This window comes from Brachionichthys hirsutus, chromosome 22 (assembly GCF_040956055.1).
Source record: "Brachionichthys hirsutus isolate HB-005 chromosome 22, CSIRO-AGI_Bhir_v1, whole genome shotgun sequence".
Classification (NCBI taxonomy): Eukaryota; Metazoa; Chordata; class Actinopteri; order Lophiiformes; family Brachionichthyidae; genus Brachionichthys; species Brachionichthys hirsutus.
The window spans coordinates 6,598,898-6,611,754 of record NC_090918.1 but is presented as its reverse complement, the minus strand read 5'-3'; the positions used below and the strand labels follow the sequence as shown (position 1 = coordinate 6,611,754).

The 12,857-nt window shown below is 45.6% G+C and overlaps 1 protein-coding gene across 1 annotated transcript; it reads right to left on the bottom strand.

Annotated features, from left to right (window-relative positions):
• Positions 1–8,772: 8,772 nt before the first annotated feature.
• On the bottom strand, positions 8,773–12,056 carry rassf8b (Ras association domain family member 8b). Its single transcript, XM_068755318.1, has 8 exons — positions 11,945–12,056; positions 10,980–11,330; positions 10,677–10,894; positions 10,267–10,470; positions 10,098–10,166; positions 9,593–9,715; positions 9,044–9,185; positions 8,773–8,888 (listed from the first exon to the last, which is right to left on the bottom strand). Exons 1-8 carry the CDS (start codon positions 12,054–12,056, stop codon positions 8,773–8,775), a joined length of 1,335 nt encoding a protein of 444 aa, XP_068611419.1.
• Between the last annotated feature and the right edge of the window lie 801 nt (positions 12,057–12,857).

The following is a 12,857-nucleotide window of genomic DNA, read 5'->3' as shown; positions in this document are numbered from 1 at the left end:
CAGCCCGATTCCCTCCAGCGGGATGGTCAGATGGCCGGGTCAGCCTCTCCTGGAGCCGGTGCAGATTGTGAGATGGGATTAAAAAAGGCACTTCCGAGGGGTGGATGCTGGGGGGGCCATCAGGGTCAAATATGGAACTTTATGGCTTACAGGCTGGAGGAAAAACAAGATTCTGCCACACCCCGGATCGGGCCTTTATTGACGCTCTGAGCTGAGAGACAGAGCTGAATATTATGCTGGAATATCCTGAAGGGTTGCAACCCGGAATAAAACAACGGAAGGATAGTTTATTCCCTTATTTGAATTTTTGTTTCCATTTCTCTGCTCCTCTGAGCACAAACGGTAAAATAAATAAATGTATAATCCAATGCCCACATTTACAACAAAAAGTTTTAGATAATAAACTGCGTTATAAACAACAGAAATAATATTCTATATCTACTTATTATGACTAATATACGTGGAAAGTTTAGAGACACCCAGAAGGAAACATGATTCAGAGCACAAAGACAGACTGATAACTGATGGCTATACCCCCCCCACCCCCACCCCCATCATTTTGTCACCCATATAATTATGTCTGAAAAATGAATCTATAAAAGAAATAAAAGGCATAACGATAGATTTATCGCACCGCCAATGGTTTCCAAGTTTGTGAATGCAGCCGCTTCTCCTTTACAATGATTTTAAATCATCTTGTTTGAGTCAAAGGAAGTGACTCCTGTCTGGGAGATGATCTTTGAGGCCTTTGAGAGGTAAATACATACAGCGTGTTCAAAACCAACGGCGTGAACGCATCGCGGCTAACGCTCAAAGCGAACCGCAGATCGGAATACCTTAGCCGGTATTCCTGACGCCGCTATTATACATCTGTGAAAGCCAAACGAGATGTCGGGCTCCCCTCGAACCGCAGCATCCCGCATCATCCGACAGCGGCCGCCGCCGAGCCAAGGCACAAACTCGTCAGAAAGATTTATGTCTCTCTTACTCCAAACTCCGATCCCAGCCCCCTGCTTTAGTTATCCCCGGATTTAGTCCAGTTGGCAGAATGACTGACAGCCGGCTGATTGGGCCGCGGCGGATTTCCGTGCCCTCAAGTCAGACTCAGGAGGGATTCGACCAATTACCGCTCAAGGGCATCGAGACAAGGTGGCGAAGGTGGACGCCGGCGCAGGTCGGACTCTAACCCCCTCAAGGTGCCCGGTGGGACGCCAGAGGGTACCGCAGGATGCAGACGGACGGACGGAGCAGCGGCGATTACGGAAGCACAAATTAGATCTGGTGGGTCGCGTTTCACGCCGACGCGGCGCCAAACAGGAAATTAAAGAAGAACTTTTATCGCCATTTTAAAAACGGTGCTGTGGTTCATTGCATATCCAGCTTGTGTGTGTGTGTGTGTGTGTGTGTGTGTGTGTGGACACCCATTTGTAAATGATGTCTTTGATCTCTTGACTTCAGAGTGTGGCTGTCACCCACTTCCATGATACAGCGGGATGAAGTGGGACAACCCAGACAGACTGGAAGACGGGAGTGTGAGAACAAAGGAGGCTGAGAAACATCTGCACACACACACACACGCACACACGCACACACACACGTCTGGTTGATCTCGTATCACACAAACCGAGAAAGGAATTATTTTTCTTGCTTTGTAAGATTTCAGGACAGATAATCTCGGGAACGCCGAGGCGTGGGAGATGAACGAGCGGCGCTCCCGGCTCCCTCAGCAGACGACGCCGGGGTGGCCTCGAGGAAGCCACTTAAACGCCACACCGCTCCAGTGGAGCTGCTCAGCGGCCAATGGCAGCAGACTGTGGGCCGCGATGAGCCGATGTCTGCACGGATTTGAAGCACAGGTCTGAAAGCAGACTGGAGAAACCCTGAATTTTGGATTTAAAGCGGTTCAAAAAGGGAATATTTAGAATACTCTCGAATTTAAGCCACGACAAATGAGCTGCAAAATAAAAGCCCCATGAGGAAAACAAAGGTTTGCTGAAACAGGAGAGTTAAATACGGCCGTGGCCGCCTTGGATCGCCAAGCAGCCGGCGTAATGTTTTCAGTGACAGCGGCGGTGAGTGAACGCTGGAATTACTTCTCACTGTCTCCAAACGTCCAGATTTTCACCAGGAGTTTAAATAACCCGTCGAACGTAGAAAAAGTAAAACATCTTAGACATCCCCAGGGATGCAGATAGGATGAGGGGATGAGAGGATGAAAGTGTAGCGCCCCCCCAGGCATTATGTGGAACTGCCAGTGACGCCCTAAGAATTATTAAGTCTACTTTACTTACTAATGTAAATCTTACTAAATTAATGTTCTCAGTGCAAACTAATGCATCAAATGTACATTTATACACCGGAAGTATCGTTTATGTAGTTGTTATTGAACCTCAGTGAATGAACGGGAAGGTGTCAAATAAAATAAAATAAAAACTAATTTACCAGTGATGGGCTTAAAAGGATGAAACGCATTGAACATAAAGACTTAAGTCTGAGTTTCTACCCGAACAAATCATGATTACCCTTAACCCCAAAAATGATAAACCAACCTGGCAACCCGGCAGCCGAGAGGTTCCTGCGGCCTGACTCCTGAGTGTCGTTTCCGTGCGTCGTGGCCGCTCCACGCGAAACAGCCAGTGACGCGCTTCCACGCAGAGGAATGTCCGTCCACCGCCGTGTCTCCGCGCAATTACGCAGACAAGTGTCCGAACGCTGTCTCCTCTCGTTCCGCTAATTAACTAAACGCAGCAGGTGCTAATATAATAAATTAAACTAAACAAAGTTCAAGAATACCCCCCAAAGCGTCAGAAAGGTAACCTGTCTGAAAACCATTCACCTGGACTAATCAGCTGACGTCACGTCGCCGGATCTTCCACCAGCGCCACTGATTGGACAATAGTTAACCTCGCAGATTTACCAACTACGTCACATTCTCACGTGAGAAAAGGACCAAATACAAGCCCTTCTTTCATTCCCATTTTAGAGTATTGCAAGGCAATAAGGCAAATCAGAATACATCGTCTGATTGATAAAGTAAAATATATATCAAAGGGATCCATGTATGTTCTACAGGGTTACAAAAGGATGAAAGGCAGGTGTTCAGATGGGTGTGGCATTCAGGTGATAGATAAAGATGGGAAACTCCAGCAACACCTACTACTACGACTATTATGACTACTGCTACTAATATTACTTATATTACTATTACTACTAATACTACTACTAGCACTAATAATAATAATAATAATAACAGTAACTCTAAATGAAGCTGACTTTTAATCAACTGTCATTTTTTTATTTCGTATAATTAATTAAATGTATTCATTTGAATCATACAGTTTATAATTGTAAGAAGTATAACACAACAATGAGAATAATAATAATACATTTTATTAATATAGCGCTTTTCTGGACACTCAAAGTCGCTTAATGATGATGATAAAATAACAACAGCAACAATAATGTGACATTTCTGAGCTTACAGTTCATGTATTAACTTATATCTACAGTTAGCATGATTTAAATAGTCCTTCATCGCAAAGCTCCTCAGGCATTCCAGGATTTAACTCTCGGCCTCTTCATATTATCCCAAGACAGAAATGTGAAGGACATGAATTCTCTTTTATAAGTGTTTGCTGGACTTTGTTTCATCGAGGATCCCATTAGTTAATGCCACCGGCAATCATCGTCCTCAGGAGTGGCTGAGCTGAGAGCACGATTAGATAAACCTACAGAACTGGTGTCTCATCAGGGCAGCAGCGTTAGATACGCTGCTGCAGCGATGGGAGAAAAATGAGGGGGGGGTTGTTGTTAATATTCACCAGCCAAACCCATCTTAATGAGAGCTGCATGAGAACGAGGACGAGCAGCACTCCGTCACCTTCCGTACCAAGACCCCGGGCTGCCGAGACGGCTTCATTAAGTCCAGCAGACTATGGGCTGTCACTCTTGTAAATGCACAAGGTGGCCACCGGAATGGGAAACAACAACACCGTAATAACGCTGACATTTACAAAACGCGTCACATATCACATCCACTTCCTGCATGCACGCCCTTAATTCCTTTATAATTGCTTTTAGGTGTCGGTCCTGGGATAAGGCTGTCTCTCTTCATTTATGAAAGTGGAGAGACGGGGACAGTGGTGTGTGTGTGTGTGTGTGTGTGTGTGGATGCTGAGGGGTGGCTGTGGGGTTAGTACAAGTTGTGATGCCAATATTGAGATAATTGGCACTATTATGAAAGAAATCAAGTATCTTTTTTAAAAACAAGCTTGGATTAAAAAAAGGGGAGGGGGCGGGACCTGACTTTGATGAAAATAATTGAGGAACTAATCAATTACCCTACAGCACACTAATGAATGGATATGTTCATTAGTTTCAAACACTCGTCATTAAAGAAGGGATAACGGAGCAAATGAGAACAAAGAAAATGCTGCCGCCATGAAGATATACGTCTGAAATATTGATAATCAACCATAAACATTATAAGTGCACTAAAACGCGAGACAGGATCCATCGGCAAAGATAAAATTGTGGGAATAGCCACAAAAAAAAAAAAGAATTGTACTCTATTATTCATATGAATATGAGATTTGCTTTCTTCATGAGCATTACGTGAGAAGATGATACCTTTGGGGGCGTGACCAATGAGATTTCTTGGGGGTGTGGTCAAGGCCATCACAGGAGGAGAGAACCATAATTTGGATGAGTGAACTGCCTGGCCTGCTAACTGCAGCTAAACATTCAGCTTAAAGTCTTAAAGTAAAAGGAGAGAAGGACAATCAGTCTACCGTTGGTTGAGAACTGAAATGGGGGGGGGGGGCATGAAAAATAAAACCGTTTTGTCGCATGCTTTCAAAGAGAGCGGCGTAAACAACATCAATCAAGCATCACGCTCATCCTGCTGACGACTGACTGGCAGCACACAACTCGGCAACCCTGGAGTTACTTTTATCCAGCAGAGTGTGTGGTGGTTAATCAAAGCCCATCATTTCCATAATTCATGGATGCCCATCTGTTTGCCACCCACTCCCATGCCCAGTGCAGAATAAACAAATTCCGGAGAGGGGCCAAGGGGCCGATTTAATGACAGCATCAGCCCATGGTTTGAGCACACACACACAAAAGCTAATCGCTCTTCCGGCTCAGCTATGATTCATTCCAAACGCAATTGTTTAATCCGTCTAAGGTGCGACATAATTTACAAATTGAGGTTAACTATCAGGCATCATAAGACCATTACTCGTCGGCGTCACGCGGTGCCTTTTAAAAGACTTTCGGATCATTCACGACTCAAAAAGCTCTCATCTCCATCCAGTCGGTTTCCCGCAAAAGGCTCGTCGGGCCGAAGCGTCCTGAAGATTTCCTCATGATTAAAAAAAAATCAAGCTTTACTTTGATGTTATTGCGAGGAAATGCTGCACGATTGAATCAACACAGCGAAATCAGGATGCTTGAAAGAAGCCGACGGACTTGGGGGGGAATTCAGTTTGTTGCACGAATCAGGGAATTGGATCTACCTGAGAAACAAAAAACGATGTCAGGTAATGAGAAAAGATGAGGACATGACAACAGCAGTATTGAAATAGTAGGGGGGGAAATGACTCTTGAATATCCTGTAAATTCAGACCATGCAGGCAGTAAATAAGACATTTCCTTTTTAAAGTTTCGTCAGTATAAAATATTCATGGTGTTACCCAACGTTTTAAATATCAGCCATGTACATCCTCCCTTTTGTCCAATGAGAAAACTTCATAGAACATCACCAGAACTGATGTCGGCACAAAAAGTAATGAGGGCACCTTAAAAAAAAAAAAAAGAGAGAGAGAGACAGCAATGGTTAAAAAAAAAAAGAAAAGGGTGGATGAACCGAAAGAATTTCAGCCCCTTCAAATCATCAGGTGTCGTCTGGAGCGAGAGAGTCACAGATGTAATAAGGGAACCTCTGACCCACCTGTTGAGATCCATTTAAAGCCGTAATTCCTCGGGGACAATCGCCAGATCGAAGAACAAGAGCACAAAAACATAACGGGAGACCTCCAGCTCTGCAAAGCAAAAAACAAAACAAAAACTCCTCTGAAGTTAAAACAAACCTGAAACTTCTGCTCTCTGACCGAAGAGTTTGGAGGGACAGGAGGTGAGATAAGTTAACCCTAGCTGTCAAAGAGATGTATTTATATTTAAGCAACAGTTAATACTTTCTAAAAAGCAGTTTTCAGCTATGTATAGCAGTTTATTCATTTCATTCATGACACTTTTGTAAAAACAATTCTATGCATTCATTTATTTTTACATCGTCAGTTACATTTGATTACATGTCAATGATTCAGGACCCAAAGAAAATGAAAGTTAAAATCTGACAGACGGGGGGGGGGGGGGGGGGGGGGGGAAGTGAATTTGTACGTAAATAACACATCATTATAACATTTATAAAGTACTATTATACGTCTAAATATTGAGTTAGTGCAAGTCGATGACGTCGATAGAGAACAGTTCATCTAACCAGCAGGGTATTGAATAGCCTCGCCTGGCCCCAGTTAGATAAACTAGCTTCATAAACACTCATCATCCGTCTCAGAATACAATATCTGTCTATTTTTTGTATCTACGAGCCGAGGCTGCACATTTAACTTGTCAAATAGCCGCTCAATTCCCCTCGAGAGCAAATACACGATTTAATCGTGAACAACATTCTTCACTTCCTGCCTATTCTCGTCGGGCTCATTCTCCTTTCAAACATCCCTGAGCTGCAGCGCTTCCAGAACAGCTTTCAAAGCCGCTTGATGGCCGAGTCCATAATGGCTCCATCATCTCGTCTCTATGTGCACTCTCACTGGAAAGCCCTACCGATGGCACAAAGGAAGCAAATTATTGGTTGTCTCAAAGCACGAGGCCGGAACCCAACAATCCCGGCTCCACTTATCGTCATGTTCCAATGCAACGTGGACATCTTATTAACATCCGGATGTTGTCTTTGATTAAAATTATAAGAACAGGAAAGCAATGAATGTGCAAGTTTTGCCTTTTTTTGTTGTTGTGCTACTTTTACATAATATGCCTGCTCTTTAGAAAAGCTCGAACAGTTTAAATGTCAACAAGGCAAAACAAAAGGGACACAACCCCAAAAAATAAATCACAGATGAATTGCTGCATCCTCGGTAGCGACTAATTGGGTGTCAAAATACACGATCTCACATTAGCGCATGCACGCAGAGTTGTCGAGTTGAATCTAACCTTTCTGGCACTCAGATTTCAGACTTTAGTCTATTTATATAGAGCGATGTGTCCTGCAGACGTTATGTACATTGGTTCCCTTCATTAGCATGTTTTCAGTCTCAGACGCGGCGGACGCTTGTTGCCATGACGATAATGCTGATTTGGGGGGGCACAAGAAGAAAAACTTCTGTGACTAAACAATTTCTGAGAACGCTTTGACACGATGCGAATCCCTCCGGGTTTGTTTTCTGCTGCAGCACAAACAACGGAAACGATGCCTCACGCCGGAGGGAGGAATTTGTAGCGTTCTGCAAACATGAGATTTTTTATGCACTCAAATATGGGTCAATAAGATAGCGTGTTAAATATGCGGATAGTTGAAGGTCACGCTTGAAAACGCTGGACATGAGGAATTTGAGTTTGGGAAAAGATTTGCAGATGAAAGCAAATACACAAAATTTGACTGTATTGGAAAATATTTCAGAAATACAAGTTGGATCAAAGATGAAACTACTTTAAATAAATCAAATAGTGGATTTAAAAGTAAAATATGGCGAAGAATACGGATTAAGTGGCACTTCATGAAATTCCTCAATTGCATAATGACGAAAATGACTTGGAAAATGGTAGTACGTTTTAAAACCTGAATTTTAAGTTCCTAATTTTGTCTGAATTTTAAGGTCAACTTTGTATTTTTGATGCTGCAGCACAAAATTCCATCTGGCACTAAACAACAAACTATGAAAACTATTAGCGACTGCGTGACTTCAGCAGCATCATTTGCATACAATAAAAGTACATTCATCTAACTATTCATGTTTTCACACTAGCTTTGGTTCATAAGAGACATCTTTAGTTCATCAACATGTAAAAATTAAAAATAAAATCAGATGCAGACAGAAGTTTTGTTTGTTTGTGTTAATCCCTGCTCGATGAACACAGTGAAACGCGTCACATACTCTAAATGGCACCTCAGATTATTCTGATAAATCATAAACATGTATTTATAAAACCCACCAAAACGAACCTACAGACCTCATCAGCCCAGGAGCTGCTTTGGCCTCTCAAAATAACACACGTTTCTATCGCCATCTAGTGGTCAGACTGGGAATGACAGTCTTTTCCAGGCTGGATGACAACTGCAAACTCAAAGGCCTCTTACATCAATTATATGAGTGACTTTTATTTTATTTTATCTCACTCATTTTAAGAGGCTACATGTTGGGAATTTACGAGAGAGAAAAGGAAGTAGAGTTATGTTGACATCAGTTACCATAAATCGGCATCACCTGAATTGGTGCTGGGTGTTTTTTTTTAGTTATATGGCGCATAGTTCAGTCGCTACATTAGGCTAATGATCAACCTCTGGTTTGACATCACCAGAGTAAGGCATCCGTGCCGTAGAGCGAGAAAACGCGAGTCCTCCAGGCAAGGTTTTTCACCAATTTCCTTGAGGCGTTTTGCAATTTCAGCAGTTTGACGACTTTCAAGGGAACAGTTCTGGCATTATCAGGTCTTTCCTGCCCCTCGGATGACGTCTCCTCGACGGTTTGGGGGTCAAACGTAGACGCCTTCAGGGTTGAGGCTGGAGGACACGGTGCTTTTGAGAGAGCGGAGGTTGCTGGGGAAGAGTCGGGATGAGCCGATCCGTTTCAGAGAGTTTGACTCCGCATCTGCAACACGCAGCAAAATAAGAAGTCGGTTTAACGATGCAACTATCTTTGATTATGCAGTTGTCATTGCGTCAAGTCTGGCATGCTTTTCTCACTGTGACCACAAGGTGGCACTGTGTACACGCACATGCACCCGGATCTGTTTGTATACGTGCCGTTGTTGTTGTTGTTGTTGTTGTTTACTCCTGCGGGTTGAGCAGGCAGCACCGTGACCTTGGTGCCAGTCTGCTGAATGAACTGCTGCAGGTTGACCTGCCGTAGCTCTTTTGTGAGCAGCTCCAGCTCCTGCTCCTTGTCCTATGATGGGGGGGGAGTACCTTCAGAACATGAAGAAATCTCTGCAGAATTTGGTTTTGTACAAATCAGAGTTGCTACATTCTGATAGCATGCCTGATTTTTAGCTGCTCCCCACACCCCGGCGGACCTCGCCTGCACACCGAGCGATGGCGTCTCCACCGGGCATGCATGCAGCCGAGGATCCGCCGCGCATCCCTGCAGGGTGGAGATTAAACTTCGCTTCACTGCCCACAACTCAACAAGCTTTAGGTTTCCTTTGGCGTATGGAGGATTGGATTTTTCAAACTCGGCACAGTCCAAAAGTTACGCCAACTTTTCCAGGAGCGTTTTATTATGAAATAAAACTCGAGTATCCTCCACACAAAGCAGAGTTAAAAATAAGAAAACGATATTGGACAGGAGCTGACCTGCAATCTTTTTCCGGACTGGCCAAGCGAGCGCTCCAGCGCCCTGCAGCTGCTCTCCAGCCGGGCCGAGTGCTGGCTCTGCATTTCCAACTCAGCCCTCGCTTTCTCCAGCTGCGCCTGCATCTGAAACCCGGGCAGGAAGTCAGGGAGGAAGTCAATACTCATTACAACTCGTCAAGAAGCCGTCGCTCGCAGTGAAGAGGCCAGAACCTCAGAATTTAAGTTGCTTTCCAGTGAAAAACGACAGCATTTTGCATTTGAGAAATCTCCCACCACCAATTGTTATTGGACTGTGATGACATCATCAGAGACCAAAAGCCTACAGCTAGCCTAGCCTAAGTGCTTAGCATGCTACCTTTGCTATGTGCCATTTTGCGCACTAAACTCCTTCTCTTAACATAAATATTTTAAAGAGTTTGTGACAAATGAATTCACTCAGATGTTATATTTTTTTGGACAGGAACTCGGAGCTTCTTCAGCTCCCTTGTCTGCGTGGCTATTTCACCTCCTTCTCATTGACCTGCCGGTTGAACCGGGCCTCCTGCTGCAGATGCTCCTCCTCCTCCTCCATGCTCTACAAGACACCGCGAACAACAAACGATATCGGCCACGTACAAAATCTAATCTTGATTAAACTGTATTAGTGGCAGCTTTCTCTGCGATGCTGATCTCACCTGGATGCGCGCCGAGCATTCGGAAAGCTCGGCGTCACAGCCGTGGACGCCGCCCCGCAGCTCGGCCAGATGGTTCCAGAGCCGCCTCTCGGCCTCTTGCTCGATCTGCAGCTCGATCTGCCAGAATTCTCCCTCCTCCATTTCTGCGTCGTTCCTCCTCGCCGTCTGCTCCAGAAGCAGCAGCTCCTCCTCCAGGTGTCCTTCCTGCGTAAGGCGAGCGGGGAAAAAAAAAAGAATCTCTCTCTCTCTCCCCAAAGGGAGCATAGTAATGAAATTAAAGATGATGTAAACGGGTCGCACACACAGTCATTGCAACATGACCCTTCATGGCTTCTGAAGACGGTTCAGAGTATAGGCGTTACTGATCTGCACTCATCGGCGCTCCTCAGAAGCCGATGGTTTACGCTCACCTCATTGGCCTCGCCGGCGGGCTCCTCCCAGTCTCGCATCTCGGCCTGGCAGCCGAGCAAACGGCTCTGCAGGGCCTGCAGTTCGTCCCTCTGCAGCTGCACCAGCCGGTTCAGGTCCTTGGCAGGACTCCCGGGTGCAGACGCTACGCCGCCGCCGCCGCCGCCGCCGCCAACCCTGCGCAGGTTGAGGTTCACGCCATCCTGCCGGGGCTGTTTGGCTGCATGAAAATCATAGAGGAGGAGGAGGAAAGGAAAAGTGAAGACAGAAAAACCAAGAGAGAGACGAAAACACACACACACTACCTTCAGCGTCTCTGCTCTTCCCAAATAAGTCTCGCAGACCCTTCACCCCTCCGGTGAACGTCAGGGACTTGCGCTTCGGCTCCCTTCGTCTGAGAGAGCGGTCGATCCCTGACAAGCGGAGCTTGGCCAGAGGCGGCAAACTCTGCCGGAGGAATCCGCGTTCCGGGAGGCGGGCCGGTCCGTCGGAAGCTGCTCGCTCGCCGACAGGCGGGCCGGCCCTCTGGAGGACGAGCTGGACGTCGCTGGCATACTGGCCCCACTTGTTGAGGGAAATCACAGGACTCTCGTGGGGAGCCAGGTGGCGCTCCGTCTCACGCCATTTCTCGATCAGAGCGTACCTGCCAGTGCGACCTGGGACAAACACGGAACATGTGCTGTTTTTCCCCCGAACATTTTGTTTCCCAGACTGTGTGAGCGTTTTCAGAAATGCTTTGTAAATAAAATCAGACTTTATATGTCCTTTGTGGGGGGGGGGGGGGGGTTCCCACGCTCCTGCAGCTTCGGTCATTTCAAAAGGACCGTTTCTCTTTAAAAAAAAGGACTTTACAGTCGACTCAACAAACAGCGAAGTCCTGTGTTGGGAAAAGGACAACGCTCAATGGGTAACCGCCGTGCGCGTTGGCGTGCACGCCTGCATTCTTGTCCGTACACGTATAGATAAAAGTAAAACAGTGCCCCCCCTCCCCTCCTCCCCTCCCCTTCCCTTCAACAATAAGGACTCCTTGTAAAAGAGGTGCATTCATCACTACAGCCATTCACATCAAAGTGTCCTGGTCTGGACAAAAAAAAAAAAAAAAAGACCCAGAGGAGCACAAAGGCGAGGGAACGCCGTAACTCCTGCTACGCCGTCGCTGCGAATGGCGTGCGTTTTGGATCTAAAATCGTCCGTGTGCAGCGGCGAGAGAGAGATCCTGAACTGTGAATTCTGCACGTGAACTCAAGGGACGAGCGAACCCGTCGCTTACCGATGGCCTGCGCCAAAGCGATGACCACTTCCTGGCACGTGGTGACCTCGGTGACCCCGCACACAATGCGCTGCGCTCCGTCCACCCACACCTTCAGCTCCATGGCCTTCATTCCTCCGCAGCATGAAGGGGAGCTAATGTTCCATCCATCCTTCGAAAGAAAAAAGAAAAACGAGTCAGCCCATCAGTTCTTTGGAGAGCCCCCCCCCTCCCCCCCATCACTTGTTTTGGATTCAAGACACACAACTTAACAAATTTTTACTGCCTTCATCAGCGCCGCTTCCAGCTGCAGCAGGCGGCTGATTGAAGCTCTAAGCTCCCACCGTATATCACTTGCTAACGCTAAGCAGGAGGCAGAGGAAAAGTGGAGCATTTAGCATGTAAAGAGGCCGATATTTCAATCAGGAGGAAACCGAACTGGAGCCAAAAATAAAAGTGAGTGATGGATGTTTGCCAGGTGGCCGACAACACAAACACAAACTAATGCCAACACAGACAGCTTGCAGTATGAATAAATAGGCTGGAAAGTCAGTACCATGAACTTTATAAGATGCTAATGTGGGGAGAAAATGGTTTTACAAATTGCTGCACTGCCCCCAAATGGCCAAATAATGAATTACAGATTTTAAAAAAAATCAAAATGTACCATAATAATAAAATTTAACTCAAAAAAAAAAAAAATTTATTATTTCCTTCCCACACTTCGCAGAAGTATTTTTTTTACAGTAAGGCAGAATAGTTTCTTTTCCCTTCTTATTATAAAATCTTCTTTTTTGTGGTGTAATTTATTTGAAATGGTTTTAAGGTCTGTGAACAATATAGTTACTAGAATGCAGTTGGAAAAAGCCATTTCTTCGCGACACCAGCTTCCTGCAACGACCAACATGCGTCTTTGTGGGGGTTCTGGAACGGT